Source organism: Ricinus communis, chromosome 9, assembly GCF_019578655.1.
Source record: "Ricinus communis isolate WT05 ecotype wild-type chromosome 9, ASM1957865v1, whole genome shotgun sequence".
Taxonomy (NCBI): Eukaryota; Viridiplantae; Streptophyta; class Magnoliopsida; order Malpighiales; family Euphorbiaceae; genus Ricinus; species Ricinus communis.
Window position 1 is genome coordinate 27,255,575 of NC_063264.1, and position 22,394 is coordinate 27,277,968.

Consider the following 22,394-nt stretch of genomic DNA (forward strand, 5'->3'; position numbering starts at 1 on the left):
TTAAATGAGCACTTTCAGTCTTATCCCTCTGGATTCTCTCTTATTCTTGAACATATTGTGAAATGAGCTCATTAAGAGTCCATTTATCCTCTTGAGTATTATAACTCACCTTAAACTGACTGAATTATATAGGAAGAGAAATAAAAACTAAATGCACGAGTAAATCTTCATTTATCTCTAACTTTAGTGCCTTTAGTTTTCTTGCAAGGTTTGGCATTTTCCATAATGTACTCCCTTATGTTCCCTTTTCCCTTATACCTCATAGAAATCAGAGTAGCTAAATAGTTACTTGTTTCTGATTTCTCATTCTTGGCAAAATACTGTTGTATTGCTATAAGGGATTCCTTAGCATTATTACTCCCAAAAATAGAGCCTCGAAACGCTTCCGGTATGGAACATTTCATGATCATTAAACTCGTGCGATTAGAACGATCTCATTTCTCAACTTTAGTCTCATTTGAAGTATCTTTAGCTAAAGTGGGTTGCTCTGTCCGTAGTGCAAGGTCTAAATCCATACAATTGAGAACGATTTCCACATTCTCTTTCCAAACCTTAAAGTTTGTACCGTTTAGTATAGGAATAACACTAATTTGAGCAGAAATATTATTTGCAGTTGCTGAAACTAAATAGAGAATAAAAAACATCATACAATTAATAAACATGTCATAAAAGTGACAAAATAAGATACCTAACACAACTTGACATTCAGTGTTTGCACAAAATACCAATTATAAATGGTACTCTCAGCGCAATAATCAAATATTGATCATAAATCATATCAAACAATAACCTTTCTTTGGACCGTCTATCATTCACATAGGCAGCTATTGTATAATCATCAATACTTATTATCTCAAGTGTTTTTATTATTTGGCCAAATATTAACCCACCTTTGAATATTCACATAAACAATGAATACAAAAAATCTTTATTTTTCAAAATAAAACTAATTTTATAGAACTGGGGCTACTTTGGTAACATGTTGTTTCAATTAACTTAATTTGAAATATAGATAATAATCATTATATGTAAAACCATAAATTTGAATATTTAAAAAAACTCAAATATGCTAATGATACTGCCATACAACCTAAATATATGCGAATATCATACATACATTAAATATTCATATAGAATGAAGTTTACTGTTAAAACAAAAACTTTAAAAGTTGATGAATATGAAAGACCCTATAATACAAATCAAACGCAATTATATGAAAAAGCTCAATTTTAATCTTAATAATTTAACATGATAGGAGCTTTGATACCACTTATTAGACTTTATTATCTATAATAATGATCAATGAATAATAAAACACATACAAATGATAAATATCAAAATCCATATTGATCATCAAATCTTAATACCTAAAACTATCATACCATAATTATTAAGGAAGTTTAGCCATAAATACATGTCTCCCTTATAGCAATCAAATCTTTTTCGGAATGATTGATGAACGAGTGCTTGAATCAACAGGTATAGCTTTTCTCAGTCAAATCTCTAAATTTTTTAGAATTTCTTACCTTTTGTCTCTAATGGGTAGAGAATAGAAGTTGTCGTATGATTTGACGTATTGAGAACAATAACCCTGGAGTCTTTATATACTAACCTAATAGGATCCCATTAAACCTATATGAGTTAGAAAACGATATATATCCATTTAATCCATATTAAAATTGAGGAGTCTATGGGCTCTAAATAAATGAATCATTTTGAATAAGCCCACTAATAAAATAGCTATTGATATAATTATCTTTAAATATGTGAGCCTACATAATAGAGATTAAAAAACCTGACAAGTTGCTCATCAGATGAACAATGGAGCAGTTTGATATGTTGATACCTTGTAGCTTCTCTGATAGAATGAAATTTTACATTTATGTGTTTAGTCCTACCATGATGAACAAGATTTTCAGCAGTGGCAATTGTAGATTTGTTGTCACAATGGAGTTTTATTGGCAACCTTTGCTCCATTCCAAGGTCCATCAATAACTTTCTTAATCATATAGCTTAATTTGCAAGAGCAACTGAAATATATTTAGCTTCTAATGTTAACTAAGCCACCACTTCTTTCTTCTTTGAATTCCAGCAGATAGCTCTAATACCATAGTTACCTGGAACCTGGTACGTCTCGGGTCACGGTATGGGTATGTGGACAGGTTACGCCACTTACCTTAAAATAAGGTACGTGGGGTAGGCATAGTTGGTATGTCACTTTGGATCGTGATACGCGAACTAAATATATCCGGGTCACTAATCTTTTTATTTGTAGATTCTTATGCATAAAAGCATTCTAGAGTAATTGCTATGTTAATTTTATTAGTAAACATATTAGAAAAAGGATTTACTGCCTAAATAAATGCCTCAATGAGTTGACAACTTATTTATTTAATTTTATTTTTACTATAACTCAATTACCAGTAGTAAATTTCTGTCAAATGATGTAGTAAGTCAATTTTGCTTAACATAAAAATTGGTGAATTAATAAAAAAATTATTATATTTAGATATAAAATATGTGAAAGAATGCACTTACATAAGACTTTTAATGACTATATTGTTAAATTTAGGATAAATTATTTTTGCTGATTCATAATTATTATTCTTTTAGTAATCATAGTCATCTTCCCACATTATCTTTTTTTCGTAAAATTTTAAAAATTATCATCATAAATATTTTTGAGAACAAAATAAAAATATGGGTATTTATTTGTTTTAAAATTTTAAAATAATTAGATAAAGTTGTCAAAAAAATATAAAATTTAGGATTTAATTAGTAATTAGATCTTAATTAATTTATATTTTAAAATATTAAAAAGAGTGACTTTAAAAATTATACAGTGAAACTGCGATTCGATAATCAGTTAGTATATTATAAGAAAGAAAAAATTGCATGAGATTCCTCAACTAAAAAATTGTATGCATAATTTTGTGCAGACTGAGTTCCACCAAAAAAAATTGATTTTTTTTGAAAATGCTGAGAACTCCATAAGGCATAAAAGAGATATTGGGATGAAAAGAAAGAGAAGAAGCAAACCTTGGCCTCATACACTTGCAAATCTAGACCTATGGGAAAGGAAGAAATTACCAACATGGTGCTGCTGCAGATAAATAACTGCTGCAAGAACCAGGTCTACCAATACAGTAATGACTTCCCAGGGTGGAATTTGGAGAAGAGAAGTGTAAGCTTCATAAAGAGTATGAACATGTGGCAGCAATTGGAGGAAAGTCATACCAATGTAGAAAGAAGAGCTAAGAACATTCTCCTTGGAGTCCCTGAAAATGTTCATCAGAATTTGAGGCAAAAGAAAACCATCCAAGATAAGTCCTCCATAAGTTTGTAACTCAATCCCCTTTTCAATACTCCAATTCATAAGCAAAGCAAGTAAGGCGCCAACAGCATAAATTGGTACAGACAGAAGAAAAGTAGTCTTCTCAACTACCGACAGGGACTTATACCTTTCACTGTTAATTCTTGCTATCCAAGTTAGCTGCAAAAGATGAAACTGGAACAAGAAAGCTACTAATTTAAGTAAGTTTCTGAGCATCTCATTCGCTTCAAGAAATCTGCCTGTCCCATGAAAATGATGTTGCTGATCATCATTGTTCAAGAGTAATGAACCGAAGCTTGTCACAAGAGGCACTAGGTGCCCCAAAGTGAGTATTGAAAGCATAACAAGTGACATCAAAGGAAGAATTTCTGGATGCCTTTTTGAGTGCAAGCGCTGCAAGCCCACAAAGAAACATGACAATGCGCTTGATATAAGAGAAATTGCAATCTCCATATCCATCCTCCGGATGAACTTTTTTTCTTCACCCGTTGAATATTCAGCTGAAGATGTTTCCAAAGATTCAAAGTAAAGAGGATCTGACTTTTCCCGCGAGCTCTGAATCCTTCCCTTAATGTTACCCTCATTGTTTTCTTCTTCCAGTGGTGGCAACTGAAACTTCAGAATGATTTCACAGTCGAAGTTTTCTGTCTGATTGTCCAATCCAAGATCTCTACATCCTGCCAAACACAAGGCTCCTGACTTTTTATCATAGATCCCTTCAGCAGAAACTTCTACCTCATCAAATTTTGAAGCTGTAGTAAATAGAGAAAGACCTTCGCCAAGTTTTACGCCAGGTAGCATTGTGAATCTGAACTTGTAGCTCATTTTAATTGGACTGCTGCTAAGCGTTGCTTCAACTGCAGAATTTGCTTCATCTAAATGTTTTTCGTAAAACTGGTCACCTACAGAGAATGGAATTGCATAACCGAATGCAATTCTTCCTACAGAACTTCTAATCGACATGTCGAATCTCATATGAATATAATTCCCATTTGGGTATCTCTTCTTGCTATTTTTAAGCAGTTGTGTTCTTGTACATGAATTCCTCACTCTGTCAGATTCAGTGTACTCATACTTCAAACCAGGAACACCCACTATACGATTCTCCGAACTCCGAAAAATGATGTTATCAAAGTAACCAGGATCATCGAGAGTTCTGTTGGTTGATACTTTCCCCACCATATTATTTGTCTGTCTGATTGACAATGTATCAGAAAAGCTCAAGCTCAACCTTATCGAACAATCTGCAACGCGAGCACTAGCCAAAGACTCGGCAACCTCCAAGAATCGGCAAGCAACAATATACAGTTCACTCTCATCCCAAATTCCTTCCCCAAGAAATGTTCTGTTGGGATAAAAAGGCTGGTAAAAACCATTGGAGCGGCGCTCAGAAAATTCAACCAAGACTCGCAATCTTCCTTCTTTTTCCAAGCATCCAAATCCACTTATGAATACAACAGGAGGAAGATCTTCATCGAAAGGGCTGCATCTGTTTGCAGAATCACAATTACTTGCATAATTCAAATAAAATCCATTGGGGGGCCACCAACCTTCATTACAGAAACTAGGTCCAGGGAATGAAGTGAAGGGTACTTTCTTGTCAGAATCACCTTCATCTCCACCTTGAAATTGTTTAGAAACTAAAGTATACTCATAGTTCATATGAGGAAGCATCAAGATCGATATTGATTCAAAGCAATAAGAATCATCATTAGAATTCAAGCACTCCAAAGTTCCACTAATCAGACTTGTAACGGTACTAGACTTCTTCACACTTTCAAGCTTCAGAACAGCCTTAAGATCAAGAAAATCATCAATTTTCAGTCTACTGTACCCTACCATACAAAGTTTACCTGAAGATTCTGACCAGTACCCTTCTAGCGAGAGCCTTACCAAGTCTTTCCCCATTCTACTATCCTGAGCTTGCCCATTATTGAAGTTCCTGCCGTAGTTATAAATGTATGGCATTGGGAACAGAAAATCTGCTTCGACTTTGAGCACACCTTCAATGTCAGTATGATAGGCATTACGGGTGCGAAAGACAAAAGATTTTGAGAAACTGGAGGAGACATGACTGAAAATTCCAGTGCCACCTCCGTAACCAGTGTGGAAATGGCCCAGTGGAAATGAAGGATTTGTATTTATCTTTGTAGCATACTGTGGGACAACTGAAGAGCAATGGTCAGTGTATGAAGGGAGTTGAGTTGCACAGGATACAGCTGAGATCAAAGAAAAGAAAGAAAGAATAAGGAAATGTGTGAAAGAATTAATGAAGGAACTCATTGGATCCTTGATATTGTGAGAAGAGCAGCAAGCAAAAAGTGTCATCATTCGTATGCAAGGCATAGAATTCTGATGATCACTGATAAAAAGAATAAGAATAATTCTTTTCTAGAACCGTAACTTATTGAAAAATGATATTTATTAAGAGTATACACTTTATTATTACTTATTCATTTAAAACTAATAAATATGTCAATCATTTATCATTTTAGTGTATAGATAAAAACATAGACCAACTTTAGACAAAAAACGTTTTTTCTTTAAAAAATGCTTACTTAATTATAAAAGACAAAATAATTATTTTTGAACAAAGACAAAAAGAAAATTAGGAAGGACAAATAAACAAAAACATACTGCCATCATCTAGGCCATGTATGAGATATAAATATTTTTTCAGCCAGTAAGAAATATAATTTTTAATATATTAAGTTTCTTCACCATGTTTTAGAAAAAATATTAATGAAAATACTCTCTTAATCTAATAGAGTTTTTAATATTCTATAATATATTTTAAGATTATGTAATTGCTATTAAAATAAAATGAAATTGTTTCATATAGAGTATTTCTAAAAAACCTCTCACCAAAATATTAAAAAATTAGAATTTTAAGAGACTCGTTAACTAATTCTCATTCTCTAAAATTTTTAAACATTCTCTTTCCTTAATTTTGAAGAAAGAAAAAATGATTCATAAGAGTATTTCTAATATATATATATATATATATTAAATTTTTTATTTTAAAAAGCCATATAATAAAATAACATTCTAATATATTTTTTATTTTTTAAATATAAATTAGAGATGGTTTGATTCTCTACATATAAACAGTCAAATTTTACTCTATTTTATATTTAATAAATATATTACAAGTCTCTGTGCACTTAATTAATTGATATTTTTATTTAGTAAAAATTAAAAATAAAATAAAAGAGAAATTAAAACTATTAATGTTTATGAAAACAAAAACAAAATAAAGAGTCAAATATAAAAAGTGCATTGGATTTAAATAAAATATTTGATCCTTTATATTTAAGAAATAAAATTTAGCTCTCCATACGAGAATCAAATTAGCTCTACTTTATATTTTAAAAATAAATAATACGTTGGAGTGTTATATTATTATATGACTTTTTAAATATTAAGTTTAATATATATAAAAGTATAATAAAAATACTCTAATTTTTTTGTATTTTTTTCTATCCTACTTTTTTCTCTATTTAATTATTATCTTTTATTTTTTTTTGCCAATAAAAAATTAATTTTTAAAATACACATCTTAAAATAAATTAAAATAAAAAATTAATTATTTATAATTTAACATATATATATACTAATAAAATATGTTAGATGACACATCCAAGCTTTTTATATACTTACATAATAGGAAATCCTCACAACTTTGCCGGCTGGAATTATTAGTACATACAAGATTTGGATCAATAGACATTGTTGCTGCCGACTTGGAAATCTTCACATATATGAACAATGTTAACGAGAAACCCAATGTTAAGTGAAAATTTCAATTTCCAAGTAAGACATTTGCAGAGATTTTCAATCTTCACCATTCAAAAAGAAAGGAAATAATAATAGTAATAATAATCTATGGCTGTAAATGTACTTGTCACAGTGTGATGCATGTATACGTACAAACTGATACTAAGTGACTGCAGCCACCTAAAGGTCTTCAACCTCTTCTATCAATCAAAAAAACAGCAGCATTTTATCAGTTCATCACTTCTGCTGCACACCATTACTCTGAATCCATTCTGCACAGCAATATAAATACATACAACTAGAAGTAGAAAGGAACATTCACCATCTTCAAGATGTAATTGGAGTTTTTAATTAGATGAGATTTTAATTGTCTGCTTTCTGCCATCTTTTATCCATATTTACATTTCTGTACAGTTTAGGAACTGTATTTTGACCTATAAAAGAAAAACATAAGCCTCTATAACCAAAATATATGAAGTTTCTCAATAAAAATTAGGGACATATATTGCATGTGAGAAACGTTGAGACGCTTTGCGTCGAGTCTCAAAACTATTAATCAATAACTCAATCGTTGCAGCCTTGGGATATTAAGCACTCGGTTTAATATCCCCTTTCACCAAAATTTGGTACTTTTCAGTGTCCTTGACTCCAATTAGTGAAAACTCCTTCAGAAGTAGATCGACACACCCTGGTAATGAGTCCTTAAAACTCTTTGAGCAGCTCTTGTCGCCCTCATCAACATCCTGAACCCCACCCTTAACCAGACACCCGACCTGAGCTCCATCCATGTATGCTTTACATGCCACCAGAATGTCATGAGCATGCTTGTGGAAATGACCCAAAACAAAGTCCTCAAAATGCTGCATTCAACCACAATTTTGAAACACAATTTACTATGATAAAGAACCAGGCATATAAAAGATAAAAAAAAAAAAAAGAAATGCAAATAATTTGCAGCAAGATAATCATAGAAGCATCCACAAAACGTGTCGGACACAAAAACTTTGCTCTTCTAGAGGTTTCCGTGCAACCTAGATCCACATAGCTAAATAGTTCCATGTTACGCTATTCCTTAAACTAGAGGTTGTAATTGATTAGTTGATTGCCAATTTATAAACCAACTAAAGGGAGACTTTTGTAGAAATAATTCATAAGTAGCACCATGAGGCACACTGGATCTGTGGCTATAAGGAACATCACAATACAGCTTCTGTTAACTGTGTATGGTAATTGTTTTCCCAACTTTATTACACTTCTCACCAACAAAATCATTTATGCTTCTTCATCAGATAACTACAAAAAACAACTAAGGTGATTATTTAAGCTCATTAGGTGGACAAACTATTTCATATTTCCAAGCATGCCAATGACTGATTACAACAAAAGAGCTAATATGAATACTTAAAAAGCATACCTTTGGTGGCCTCCTCATTGTGTATACCATTGTCTTGAGTGATAATATAAATGTCCTTTCATTATACTGCTGTGACTGAATTTCACCATGCGCTGAGCCATTCATATGTGCATATCCAGGCTCATTGAAATAGGGCTTTTGGTTCAAAATCAATGCTTGTATGGATACTAGAACTTGAAGTACAGTTGACACACCAGGAAGCCACTTCTCATTCTTGTTACCATGCCAAGTTCCAAGAAGGCTGAGACATACCTTCCCACAATTGTACAAGTTCGGGTTGAGACGAAGACCACCAGAATGATAGTAGACATTCTGACATGGATAATTCCATAATTGAGAGACCAAAATTTTACAAGAGCAGATGCAATATTATCATACAAAACTTCAGTCATACCGGTGGTATATTGGGATAACCACTAGGGAAGAAAACGTCAAAGAAGAAGAGACCGTCATGGTAAGGAGTGCCCTCAGCTCCAATTATTACAGCCCTTAATAGGTCCATCCTTGATTCATAAATCCTGACAAATATACCATCTGTTGACATGATAAACGTGAGACTGAAAATGTCAGAACTTCATTATCCAAAACCTGGATAAGGGGAAAAGTAGTTCTGCAAGGGACAGAAGCCCAACGGAAATTTTTTTCTTCTTTTACTTTTCTATTTTGACCGATTATTTTAGTCGAGACAAGTAACAAGGATAAGGCGAAGCAGTTCTACTAAACAAACGGCATAATATCCACGAAATGACACAGTTGCCATCATATGGTCCATACTGAGGGTCATTGCCGAATGGCAAAAGGAGGGAATCCCTAACCTTCTTATTAGTATCCATTAAAATCGTGATAAAAGAACTAACTGTTGGTTCCATTGTTATTCTCTTAAATAGCAAGTGTAAAGTGCAACTGGTGGCCTCAGAGTGAATGAAAGAGTGTCACTTTAATGGCAGAAGTGAACAGAAAAATATTCCTAGAGATTTACAAATGCTTATCAAATGGAGAAATACAACTCCTTGCAATGGTTCTAACAGATGTTCACTAAAGGAAAATGCATTGCTAAACTTGTGGTTTTAAAATTATTTGACAATTTGCTTCATAAAGAGTTCTATTCTACTCTCATGTTAGCATGACCTGAGAAGGAGGAGCACAAGAAAAAATCAAACAAATGGCATTTCCACAAAATATGAAAATGCTTAAAACTAGCAGGATAGCAAGTCCAGAACAATGATAACAACGGAGTGTTTAATAAGGAACGTAAAAGAATTGAAAGGTAATTTTAATTTAAACAAAATGGGCATAGATTCATTTCTTTTTTTTCAATTTTCATTCTTCTGTAAACGCAAACTTCATTAAATATAATTAAAGCCAGCTACTACCTGCATAGCTTCCGTGGACCTGAATTAGAGTACTGAATAGAAAAAAGAAAGCTTACTGGGAAAACCAGCAATTAAATTCTAATATGCATAGTCTGAAAACAAAAATTTTACAATTCTACAGATATATAAAATTGGTTTCTTTTGACTGCAAACATTTGCATGCATCAGTGATCTATGTAATTGTAAAGAAGCAACTCATCAGAAGGACAAAATATCTATGCAAGCGATTGTCAATCCCATGTAGAATCAGAAAGCACCGAGCTTACCTGGCAAATCATTCTCCAGGATTCTCCACTCCTCCTGAATTTTCTTTGCCCAATTCTTTGGAGGCTGGGAGAAAATTGGAACAAAACTAAAATTACATTTGAACAGAGGATCAAAAGCCAAGAGAGAGAAAGAGAGAGAGAGGAAAACAAAATGCATCTTCTAAAACTAGTTACCTGCTTAACTGAAGAACCTTTAGAAGCATAGTGATGATCTGAATGATCTTCAACAGTATCAAACCGCTTAAAATTTTGGTACTTGCTCAGAATATCATCTTCATTTACATGTTTTAGAGTCCTTGCCACACCTTCTTCAGAAAGATTTTGTCCACCATAAAGTGGATTATAAAATTCTGAGTGACTTGTATGGTCAACAAAGGAAGATTTAAATTCAGACAAGGGCCAAGAAAAAGGTGGGCCTACTGAAGCAGGGTGATTCAGTCCACCCACGTGTGAAGGAAAACTTGGAAAAAAAGGATTAGTTGGACCACCTTGGTATGATGGCTCATCAGGGAATGGGATTGCGGCTTTGTGCAATTGATTTACTGGAGAAAAAATAATTGGACTACTTGAATGAACTGGTATCTTTATTTTCTGAATAGCTGTGGGATTCATAATATATCCAAGTTGTGAGACGGTTGGTTTCTTCTTAATTTGGGCAGTTTGTGAAAATGACCAATGGGAAGATAAGTCAGCTCCAGAAGCATGGCTCACAAAAGACCAATGGGAGGATACGTCAACTCCAGAAGCATGGCTCACAGAGTCCTGCGTGACTTTAAAACCCAGCTTCTTGCCAACAGCAGAAGACTTTGATGACCATGCAACCAGATTATTCAGATTCTTTTGATTTGTTGTATCCAAAGAGTCACTTTCATTAACAGTCTTCTTTGTCTTATGAAGAGAATCCAGCAAGCAAGGAATAGGTACCTCCACTCCAGGAGGAATATCCACATTATCAAAGTGTGCTTGTAAATATGCATACTCATCAAAGTCCATGAAGTCGTCAGATGTGATGTCGATACACTCATTGTCTAACATATCTGAATTAGAACCATCTACAATGACTGTTTTTTGTGATCCAGGACCAGAGCCTTTAGAAGGATAAGGAAGATAATCGACCATAGCATCCTAGAGAAGAAGACAACATTGAAAAAGACTAAAAGAAAGCAACAAAACATGAAACGAAGAAAACCATAGATGTCAATAGTACCTTAGCTAGAAGGTAATCATCAACACTTTCTTCTATAGCTTTCCCTTTATTCTTTGTGTCCATTGTCGCATCAATGATCATACAATCAGAAGAATCTTCATCATTGTCAACATCAATTACTTCACGAAGTACAACCTACAAGAAATTATTTCTTTATTATAAATACTATTTGCTCTGACAAATAACACCTACTGCCAAAGGGCAAAGTTGTTAGAACTGTATTGAAAAGTGCAATGAAGCTCAAAATCCTTATGTCGATCATTCAATTAGGCGACAACTTTGCTAAGTTGTGGCTTTAAGAGCAAAAAGCCATATTGTGAGTGTGAATTGTTAAATCTATTTCAAAATTACATTGTTCTAGCTGTTAAAATTACAAAAAAATGTATTATAAATAAGTTACTTTCAGCAAAAGGGTGGAAACAAGGGGTAACTACAAGCAACTACTGTTGGCCTTCATTGATTCAGATAACTGCTCCTGTCTGCTCTTCTATTGTTACACTCTCCCTATGTTCTTTTTCCTTCTTTGCTTTGTTTCATAAGATGGAAATGGAGAGAAAGGAAAGAAAAGAAATTGTTTTAAGTTCCTTTGCTTGGGTGTATAAATGAGATAAGAGAAAACAAGGGTGTATAAATGAGATAAGAGAAAACAAATGAGTAAAAGTTACAGGGAAATAAGCTCACTTAAGATTTCCTTCCAAAATAAAAGAAAATAAAGGGAAAAAAAATTTAAAATTGTAACTTTTAAATTTCTTTTATGCCCTTTGTTTTACAAAATAAGAGCCACATTTTAAAGTTAGGAATGTTTATTTCTCTTCATCTTCTATCCTTTAAACAAGCATCCGAGAAACAAAATGTCATTTCTTTGTTTTTCTTTTCTCTCATTTCCCTCTTTTAATTTCCTTTTCTTTCCCTTGCACAACTAGTGCACCAAACAGAGAGTTAGATTTTTGTTCTTCTACTTGCTTTGATCCTCACACATACTCTCCTCTCACCACCTTGTGAACAATTTTCTTTTCACACTTTGCCTTGAACCCTTTATCTTCCTACTAATTAATTAACTCCATTCTTTCTAACTCTTTCATGTCTTTTTGATTGTCCTCTTTGACAACAATTATTTTAGTATCATATTCATACTCGTTCATTCAAAGGTTAATTAAACAAAAATATCCTATTTAAAACTATGTTTATCTAGCTAAAAAAAATAATGCAACTTGCAACTTTTGTAGTAAAGAAGGAAAGGGATGGACAACATAGCCCTAGGGTTTCCAAAATTTTCAAAATGTGGTAAAGAAGAAAATTAGAACTGAAAGGAGCAAATGAATTTGGTAGCTCTGATGTGATTTGAAAGATTTTGAAGAAGATGAGGTTGTTAGTTTATGCTTGCAGATTAACAAATGGCTTCTGTGCAAGTTATCAATCTGGGTAATAAAAACAAAACTCCAAACAGTCCTTATCATAAATATATAAAAAATTAGAAAAACTCAAACTCAGACAAATGATCAAAGCGACCAGTTAAACTGGACCCTTAACCGATTCGGTTTTAAAACACTGCAAAAAATACACAAAGTTCCAAGAGTGTAGCTTACTTCATAATGAGTCACATTGTCTAACTACTAAAATGGCTTTGGAAAACGCTTGAGATCCATCTTACAACCAATCTAAGAACAGTCAACCTGTAACGTTCTTGATCCTAACACTATGCATAACATATGTTGTTGTAATCGAAAAGCAATGAACTTGAACAGTAAAAATAATATAAGATTCTAGTAATATAAAATTTTAATTATGTCAATTGAAGACATTATCATCAACTAAATACAAAATAACACAATCCAAAACCAAGAACCAGTGATGAAAACCAAATAAGCTGTAGGTACTCGAGTACTAAATTACACTGTTCACAACCAAAACAAAAGAAAAACACAAACATATAGATAGATATCAAACAAAGATACAAAATTAGAAAATCAATAACAGAAGCGATCAAACCCAAAAGCAACCGCATAAAAGGAATACCAAAATTCAAAAGGTCGATCACTGGTGAAAAGAAAGATAAAATATTTATAACTAATTCATATTAAATAAATTAAGAAAAAGAATACCTGTTTGAGTTTATTAGAAACTCTGTTAGAGCGAGAAATCATCGGAGGAGGAGAGATTTCGATCACGTCTGGCTCCATTAATGCTCGCTTCCTGCTTTAATTTTTCAGAGATAGAAAGAGCCAAAAAAAATGACTTTAAAAAAAAAAAAAGAGAACTTTCAAAAGAAGGCGTTAACTTTTTCTTCTTCTAAAAAAAAAAAAAACAGAGAGAGAAAAGACTGACTGACTGACTGACTTGGAAGACTGGGGAATGTGTAGCGGCGGCGGCGGCGGCTGCATGTGAAGATCAATCGGCTAAGAGAAAAAGGAAGGGAGGGACTGAGGGAGCCGGGTCGAGCAGCAGAAATGGCGCCTAGTAGTTAAGCTATGTCAAGCATTCAGAATATTTTATTACTTAGATAAGAGTCTGACACGGCCGGGTTTTCTTTTTCTTTTTCTTTTTCTTTTCTAAGAGAGTAAATTATTCGAGAAGTGTGACTTTGTATGACCAATTAGAATTCGTCATTCGATAGATTAAAGAAAATTGGTACTCTTTTACGTCCTAATTTAATAGAAATTGCTAAGAAGTCCAATTATATTTTTATTTTATTTATGAGGGTCGAATAGATTGTACACTGCATAACATGGTTGTACCTTATTAAATTATAAAAGATGGATAAACTGCATGTATGGTAGCTTAAAGATAGATATTTGTAGCTTAATTTGATTGAGATCAAATCAATTAATACAGTAATTAATATTATTATTATTTGTAAGTTAAAAAATACATTTATATTCTTCTCATATAGACTTCATATTATAACAACAATAATGTACTATGTATCATTTTGATTCAGATCACTAAGGGCATAAGTGAGATATTTTAATATTTTATTTTTCTCTTTATTTTTTATTATATATTTTCTTCTTTATATGTCTTTTATTAAATATTTAATTTTAATTTTTTTATTAAAATAAATTTGACTTCTTTTTAAAATTTGCATTTTTGAATTGATTTTTTCTAGATTTTTGAGTTGAATAATTTTAATAAATATTTTAAAAACATGAGAGAGAATAGTTTTGATATATCGATTCTTCATTGAAAATTGTATGATGTATTAATTTTTTGGGTTCATTGTTGGTGCTTGCTCTTATGAACCAAGAAAAGAGGTTGAATTAGTGAATAGATTGAAAGATGGGGAATTAAAAATTTATTAGAGAAGGTAAAGAAAGAGTAAACAGAGAAGAAAGCATGAAAACTTATAGAGAATTTTTTTTTTTTTTCTAATTTTTAAGAAAAATGAATACTTTTATCTTTATAGAAAATTTATAAAATTTGTAAAACATGTTTATTTTATAAAAGAAAATTATATTTTCTATTTAGATAACATTTTAAGTATAAATGATAGATTTAGAATAAATGAAGTGAAAACAAACGACTTTTTATATAAGGAAAAAAATAGAAAACATGTTAAATTTGTTTTAAAGAGATTTCAAAGTTTAGTTATAATTTTGAAAATATAAAAAATTATTTTTATTTTTATTTTAAAAAAAATAGTACAAATAAATACAAAGTTCTATTTTCTACTTTTATTTGAAAAGCTTTTTTAGAAAACTCACATAATTTTCTATAAGTAAACAGGTCAGTGTTTATAGTGGTTCGGGTTTTAATAAACCCTACATCCACTCTCCAATTCACAATTGGATATTCACTAATCTTATACTCTTTTCAAATGGAGTTTTCCCAAGCTTACTTCAAACTTAGTGTTTTATGGCTCACACCAAACCTTACAACTTGTGTTTTATGGCTCACACACAATCTTTATGTCACGACCCAATTTGTGGGCCTGTGACCGGCACTAGAGAATGAGTAGGCGTAAGGCCACCAAATCCCTTATTAAACCTGACTATTCACAATTAACCTTTACTATCAAATACTACATTTGAAATTTGGTCTGCCAGTATAAATATGCAAGATCTGAATTTACAAGCCATTACAAAATGATAATTCTGCATTTCCTACTGCGGAGATTCTGAAATTTTTAAAGATCAAACATACCAATAAAATCAGATACTTTAAACTCGAAGATGAAAGAATCGAACTACTAGATGAAAGAATTGCAAAAAAGCTAACAACACTTGAAAAATAGTGAAATTGAGACTGTCAGTCTTGAGAGCAAGTTAAAATCATATATCCAAAAACAAATACAAACACTTCAATAACACATTTGTTTAATTTAAAATAAAATATTAAGTCATGCAAAAACACGTGTCATGTCATACTTCTTATAAAATGAATTATACATACTACTGGACGGAGAACCTAAGTAGAACCTTAATCCCCATTACTAAACGGTCTTAGCCTTTCGGCTCTCTCGTTCAAATAGAACTAGCGCCCAGAGAGCGAAGCTCGACCAGGGTCCTTAAATCTAATCTGATCACTTAAATTTCTAATAAAGCCGGCGCCCAGAGAGCAATACTCGACCAGGGACTTTCACTCCGGCAAACTCACTCTACTTAACCTAGAGAGTTAAACTCGACCAGGGCAAATCTTAAATTTACCTTTTACTATCTGTCTCAGATTTATATCGGTGCGCACGCAGTCCTGATGCAACACATCAGGTGGCATGTTCTACTGCCGTCTCATCCACTGCTCCGATACCTCGGGTGGAGCGAGCCGAACTGACGGATTATCTAATCATGAAAACAATTCAATCAGAAAAAGTATAACATTTAACAAATAGCCCTAGGCTTAGACTCCTAGAATTAATTGTCTAAGAATCTCGACTCAGAAGAATTCTATCGAAAATTCGGCAAAACCTCCCCTAAATACGGACGTCTATTCTCCGTATAACGGATCCAGGACCTACTAGAAAACACTTCAAATTTTCAACAATATTTTTAACAGGAGTCGGGTCACCAAGACTTCTTTATTTTTCCCAACTCCGCCACACAACAGAAATCACGATTATTGGCAGACAGTTTGATAATTTATTATTTTGATAAACAAACCTCATCTAATTTTTCTAATGCTCAACACTATAATTAAACACATAATTTTTATCAACAAACTTTAAAATCTACGGGCTAGAATTACTAAGACGCTTGATGACTCGGTCGACTCGCCTCTAGGGCCGGAGTCCAATCGACAATCCGAATGCGCCTACGGACTCGAGACAAAGCGCTGATGATGATTCCAGCACCCGATCCAACCCCTAATAATCTTGAGAAATTTACGGATGATCTCGATTTTCAGACCGAGTCCGATCGCCATAAACTAGTACCGTTGGAAAGCTTATGACGAGGAGAGTCTAAATGCATCCTCAGATCATCGGAAGCTTAACAGCACTGGCCGGAAAATTTCAAAAAAACTAAACTGCCCTTACAAGCTTCTTCTTGTTGGATCTCCTTCCTCTAACAACCTTCACAACTGTTGCTGTCCTCGAAAGAAAATCCACCAGCCGGTGGTCATTTTGAAACTAGAACCACCCAAAATGGCTGCCGGAGTTACTACCGTGCTCGCTAACTCAGCTGCTTCGACAGCCAGATTCAACGCACCTTAGCCGAGCTCCTCCACCATCTGCCATCCAAGGCAACTCCATCTCCCTCCTTCTTTCTCGACGCTGACGATAGCTTCAAGTGGAGAGAACGAAGACAGTGCTGGCGACGCTGGAGCACCCCTCGGCTGAAGCTCGATGCCAACAAGTGCTGCCAACTGCTTACTAGTGTTGTTGCCGCCGCTACCTTCTCGTTCGCCTGCCTCCACTGCTCATCCGATCAACTCTACAGCCTCTGACAAACCCTCTGCCCTTACATGCCATTTCTGGCAGCTTAAGCTTCCCTTCTTCTTTCTTCTTCTTCGATCATTCCTTTCTCTTTTCTTTTATCGACACTTAGCACCTCAATTTTTCTTATTTACTATTTAGTCCCTCAACTTTTTAATTACTAACAATTTAGCCCTGCAAAATTTCTATTTAACCCTCCAATGTTTCATTAGCTTTTCAATTAAGCCCCTAAATATTTAATTTGGGCCAAATCACAATTATTAAAAATATAGAATTACTTATCTACCCTTGCTTTCAAATGTGAAATTACTAAAATGCCCTTATCGACATATTTAATTATAAAAATACCAACCATACAAATTTTTATTAAAACTCCACATTAATAAAATTATATTTTTAGTTCGTATTTCAAAATTAATTGTCAATTTAATTCTAACACTTAATTTAACTTAAATAATCAATTTACTAACTGTTTTTCAATTAAAATCAACACTATTTGCTAATTAAAATTTATCATTCCCTAATAAATTCTTTTATAAGAATATTACTTACTATTTCTTTCATAACTTTCAAATATATAATTTAATTTATATATTCATATTTGAGAAAATTAAGTGACTAAAAAAATATAATTTATTTTCTAAAGAGTTTACTTAATTAATTTTTTAAAAATCAAACTACTTAGATATAGAAAATAACTCCCTTATTTTTATCTAGCATTGAAATTCTATTTTAAATTATCCCAATTCAATTACTCAAAATAAAGCTAAATTACATTAAATAAAAAATCGTTATTAATTTTTACTAATATTATTATTATTAAGAGAAAATTATGGGTATTACACTTTACAAGAGTTTTACCTATGCTAACTCTCAAACCCTAAAATTGAATGCATAATAAGGCTTTTTGGAGGTTGTTGATCAACCATTAAAAACCATTTGATGTGATTTTTATAGCCTAAAAACCTCAAAAAGTTATTACACATATATTCCAAAAACCTACCAAGATTGCTTTAGTACAATGCATGAACACTACAAAAGAAGACTGATTTAGAGACCACATTTAGCTACTACAGCAAAGTGATCGCTATTTAGCTACTATTCAGAGACCACTTTGCTACCCCTTGGAGACCAAATTACTTTTGTAATCTTTAGCGACTATATGGTGACCATATAGCGACCATATGGCTACCAAAGCAATAGCGACCACAATAAGTGATTGCTAATTTTTGTGCTAAAAATTAGCGAAGAATATAGAGACCACTTTGAGACCATATATTTGGTCTCCAATCTGGAGACCACAGTAACTGGTTGCTAAGTTGGACATCTACTATTTGTCGAGATCTTACTGACCACTTAGAGACCAATTATGTGGTCTCTAAATTAGAAACTAAAGTTAGTGGTCTTTGAATTAGAAACTAAAGTTAGTGGTTTCAAATTATTATAAGTTGCTCATATAATTATTTATATAATTAATAATATTTTAATAATTAATGTAATATTTATTTTAATTTATAAAATAATAATTAAATAATTTTATAAAAAAAGATATTTTCTAAAATAAGAAATTATTAAAATAATATATATAACAAAAAGATAAAATATATTATTTCATATGTTTAAGAATATAGAAGAAAATTACTATAATTTGATATATTATACAATTTAACTTTTACTTTTAAATGTCAAAATTCAAAATTTAAATATGGATAAAATTTCAATTTTAAAATATAAAAAATAAAAATATTATATATAAATTTCAAAAGCCATTTGCTAATAAATAAAAATAAAAATATGTTATATGAATTTAAGAAATAAAAACTATGTAAGAAAACTACATAGTTTCATTCAAGACTATATAGTTTTGATATAATTATAAACTAAAATAAAATACATATAACGCATATTGTAAAATAAAAATCCTAATTTTATTTTCTATCTCAATTCTTAACCTCATAGCTTCACTGTCATAACCTCCACACCACCCTCTAAGTCTAACCTTTCCACCCTTTGCAAACACTCAATTACCGATCATCTTTCTTCAAGCTTCCACCCTTGTAGTAGTCGTTGTTATTGGAATTTTCAGCTTTAAAGAAGAAGTAAAAAATGTTAGGGTATAAAGCAGAAGATGATTAATGAAAACCTATTCAAGGTGGTACTAATCGATGATTCATGTGTAGGCAAGTCTAATTTGCTTTGTAGATTTATATATAATGAGTTTAGCTTGGAGTCTAAGTCCACTATTGGAGTTAAGTTCACTACTTATTGCTTAAACATCAACGACAAGTTATTAAAGCCTAAAATCGGGATACTGCTACAAGAAAGGTCTGCGTTTTTGCTATTTCTTTTTTTCTTTATATATATTTTGGTTTTGTGATATGGGTTTTCTTTGGTTCTGAAATATAATTTGGGCGCTTCTGTTCTTTTAAAGATCTTTCTTGAGCTTTCAAATTGGTACTTAGGCATAACCGCGTAGCAAAAGATGCCAATGTTTGTCACAAAAGAAGTCTTTTTCTCATCCGACTTGAACATTTTAGTATGATGATACCCTTGAGCAGCGTCAACGAAACTGTAAACTTCATAACTACTGGTAGAGTCTACCAATTGATCAATATTGGGCAAAGGATAGTTATCCTTTAGGCAAGCCATGTTCAGATCTATGAATTCTATACACATTCGCCATCTTCCATTCGGCTTCTTTACTAATACCACAATCTGCTATCCAGTCTGGATACAATACTGGCATGATAAATCTTGCCTTTAGCAGTTTATTAGCTTCCTCTGCTATGGTGATCTACCTCTCAAGTGCACAACTTCTCTTCTTCTGCTTCATAAGCTTGAAGCTCGGGCTCACATTTAGCTAATGGGAGATGATGCTAGAATCTACACCAACTATCTCGGAGAGCGAGCTGGCAAACATGTGCTTTTTCTCTAAAACACTTGCTCTATACCTCGAGTTATTTGCTCCGAAAGCTCAATGCGAATTTGTACCGACTTCTCTGGTTCTCCATCTAAATTGAATTTTCTTAATTCCCTCATTGCTTCTACCTTTGCCGAACCTTTTTTAGTTGGATGTAATGAAGTTTCTACAGGAAGTGCTTGACAAGGTCCCTTTAACTCGGTAAGATAGCATTCTCTTGCCGTCTTCTGATTACCAAGCACGATTATTACCCCTTTGGAAGTTGGTATTTTCAGCTTTAAATAATGAATGCTCATGTCTACTTTAGTTTCCATCAGCATAGGTCGCCTAAAGACTACATTGTACGTGAATAGGATATCGATTATCATGGATGAAGTTTGCCACTTTTTAGTTAGCCCTTTTATTTTGTCCGCTTTTACAGTTTCCTATCCAAGCTCCACAATCAGCTCCGTAATTCCTAAAGGTTGCACTGGTTGGCTACCTAGACCTAGAAGTAATGTCGTGCAAGGTTTCAAATTCATTACTCTGCCACCAATGGCCTTGTAAGATTCCAGAGTCATGATGTTGACTACACTTCCTTGATCAATCAATAGCCTCCTTACCTAGTAGTTCTTAATGAATCTCGAGATTACCAGGGCGCCTTGGTAAGGCATCTTAATTCCCTCTCCATCTTTTTTTGAGAAGACTATATCCGGGAGCTTCTCATGCTCGACCATCATAACTTGGTTCCTTTTTCTCTTAGAGCTTTTAGCAATAAATATAGCTCCTCCAAAGATCACGTTTACATCTCATCTCTCCTCGTCTTTTTTCTCCAAGGACCTCTCTCGATCTTTATCCTTTGATCTTCTAGATCCTCTAGAACCTCTACTTTTATTAGACCAACCTTTTCCTCCAGCAATGAATAGCTTAAGGTGGTCTCTCTCAATTAACCTTTCAATCTCTCTTTTAAGATGAATGCAGTCCTCGGTGTCGTGACCATAACCATTATGGAACTTACATAACTTATTTTTGTTCCTCGAGTCTATAGTCTGCTCCCTAACAGGTTTTGAATATCGAATGTCACCCTTATTCTTCTGAACCCACATCAAGATATTAGTCCTTGACGTGATCATAGGAATAAAGTCTTTTTCGCTGCTACTCCTTGAGTCACTCTTCATTCTATCAACTCTACGCCCCTACTTAGGCTGGTTAGATTTACCTCTTAATCGATTATCATAATCGGGTCTCCTTCCTACTCTGTAATCTTCATCCAGTCTAATAGAACTGTGAGCTCGCTCCATGAGCTCAGCATATGACTCTGATGGTCGACAGTTAGTGAGTCTTTGAACTTGTTCATACAGATATTATCGGTCATCGCATCAGTAGTTGTATCCTGGTTGATTTTTTCGACCTGGACAGCTTCTCTATTGAATCTTTTCATTAAATCCTTCAAACTCTCATCACGCCTCTAGATATACTTCTTCAAATCACTTGACCTCTTCTTCAGAGGAATGCTAGTGATGAACCGAGCTCTGAATAGTTCAGCAAGCGTAGCAAAAATCATATATAGAGCCATCCAGCAAGCTCTGATACCACTTTTGAGCATTTTCTTTAGGCTTGTGGGAAAATTCATGCACCTGATAAGATCCGATACATTATGCAATCCCATTTTAATATTGAAATTATTAACATGGCTTAGTGGATCTCTCAAACTGTCATAAGAATCTAAAGGTGGCAGCCTCAAGTTCTTAGAAAAATGCTTCGCCAGAATGCTCGGGCACAAAGGGTTGCCCTTAGGGATGACCTCTTCTCTCATTATCCTCCCTGCACGATACTTCTTCAAGGCATTGTTAATTCTCTTATTGATGGTATCCTCAATCCATGCAGAATCATAGGTTTGAAAATCAGAACTTTCCTTTTTTGTATCTCTAACTCGGTTATTTCTCTTTTGAGATCCGTTATTCTCTGTCCGAGTATTTTTTGTTATCGGGAGCTGTATGGTCGATGGCATACCAATAGTTAAGGTATGCTCAGATGTTGTAGGAATATGGATGGTGCTTACTAACGTAGGTTGCCTTGCAAGTGTCTGAGCTAGAACACTTTCATAATTTATACATAGTGACGATGTCCTCTAGCTATAACTGCCAAGGGCTCTGAGGAAAACCCAGGGTCGAAGGTCGGCTATAAGGTGTAATAAGCAAAACGAAGATCGGAGCTTGAGATAAAGGTGCTGGCAGCCTTTGTCCCATCTCCCTCT

The 22,394-nt window shown here is 33.2% G+C and overlaps 2 protein-coding genes across 7 annotated transcripts; both read right to left on the reverse strand.

Moving 5' to 3' along the window:
- Window positions 1–434: 434 nt before the first annotated feature.
- Window positions 435–5,663, reverse strand: LOC8273567. Its single transcript, XM_002531666.3, has 2 exons — window positions 3,092–5,663; window positions 435–622 (listed from the first exon to the last, which is right to left on the reverse strand). The coding sequence occupies exons 1-2, from the start codon at window positions 5,661–5,663 to the stop codon at window positions 435–437; spliced, it is 2,760 nt and encodes a 919-aa protein (XP_002531712.3).
- A 1,775-nt stretch (window positions 5,664–7,438) lies between these two features.
- Window positions 7,439–14,291, reverse strand: LOC8273568 (probable ubiquitin-conjugating enzyme E2 26). 6 transcript variants are annotated; one of them, XM_015726933.3, is made up of 8 exons: window positions 13,698–14,291; window positions 13,475–13,565; window positions 11,373–11,507; window positions 10,340–11,290; window positions 10,166–10,229; window positions 8,921–9,060; window positions 8,527–8,838; window positions 7,439–7,972 (listed from the first exon to the last, which is right to left on the reverse strand). In XM_015726933.3, the coding sequence occupies exons 1-8, from the start codon at window positions 13,751–13,753 to the stop codon at window positions 7,700–7,702; spliced, it is 2,022 nt and encodes a 673-aa protein (XP_015582419.1). In that variant the 5' UTR covers window positions 13,754–14,291; the 3' UTR covers window positions 7,439–7,699. The 6 variants fall into 6 exon arrangements, with proteins under 6 accessions (XP_015582419.1, XP_015582417.1, XP_015582420.1 ...); XM_015726931.3 differs by having other exon boundaries at window positions 13,475–13,568; XM_015726934.3 differs by having other exon boundaries at window positions 13,475–13,568; window positions 13,710–14,290.
- Window positions 14,292–22,394: the final 8,103 nt, after the last annotated feature.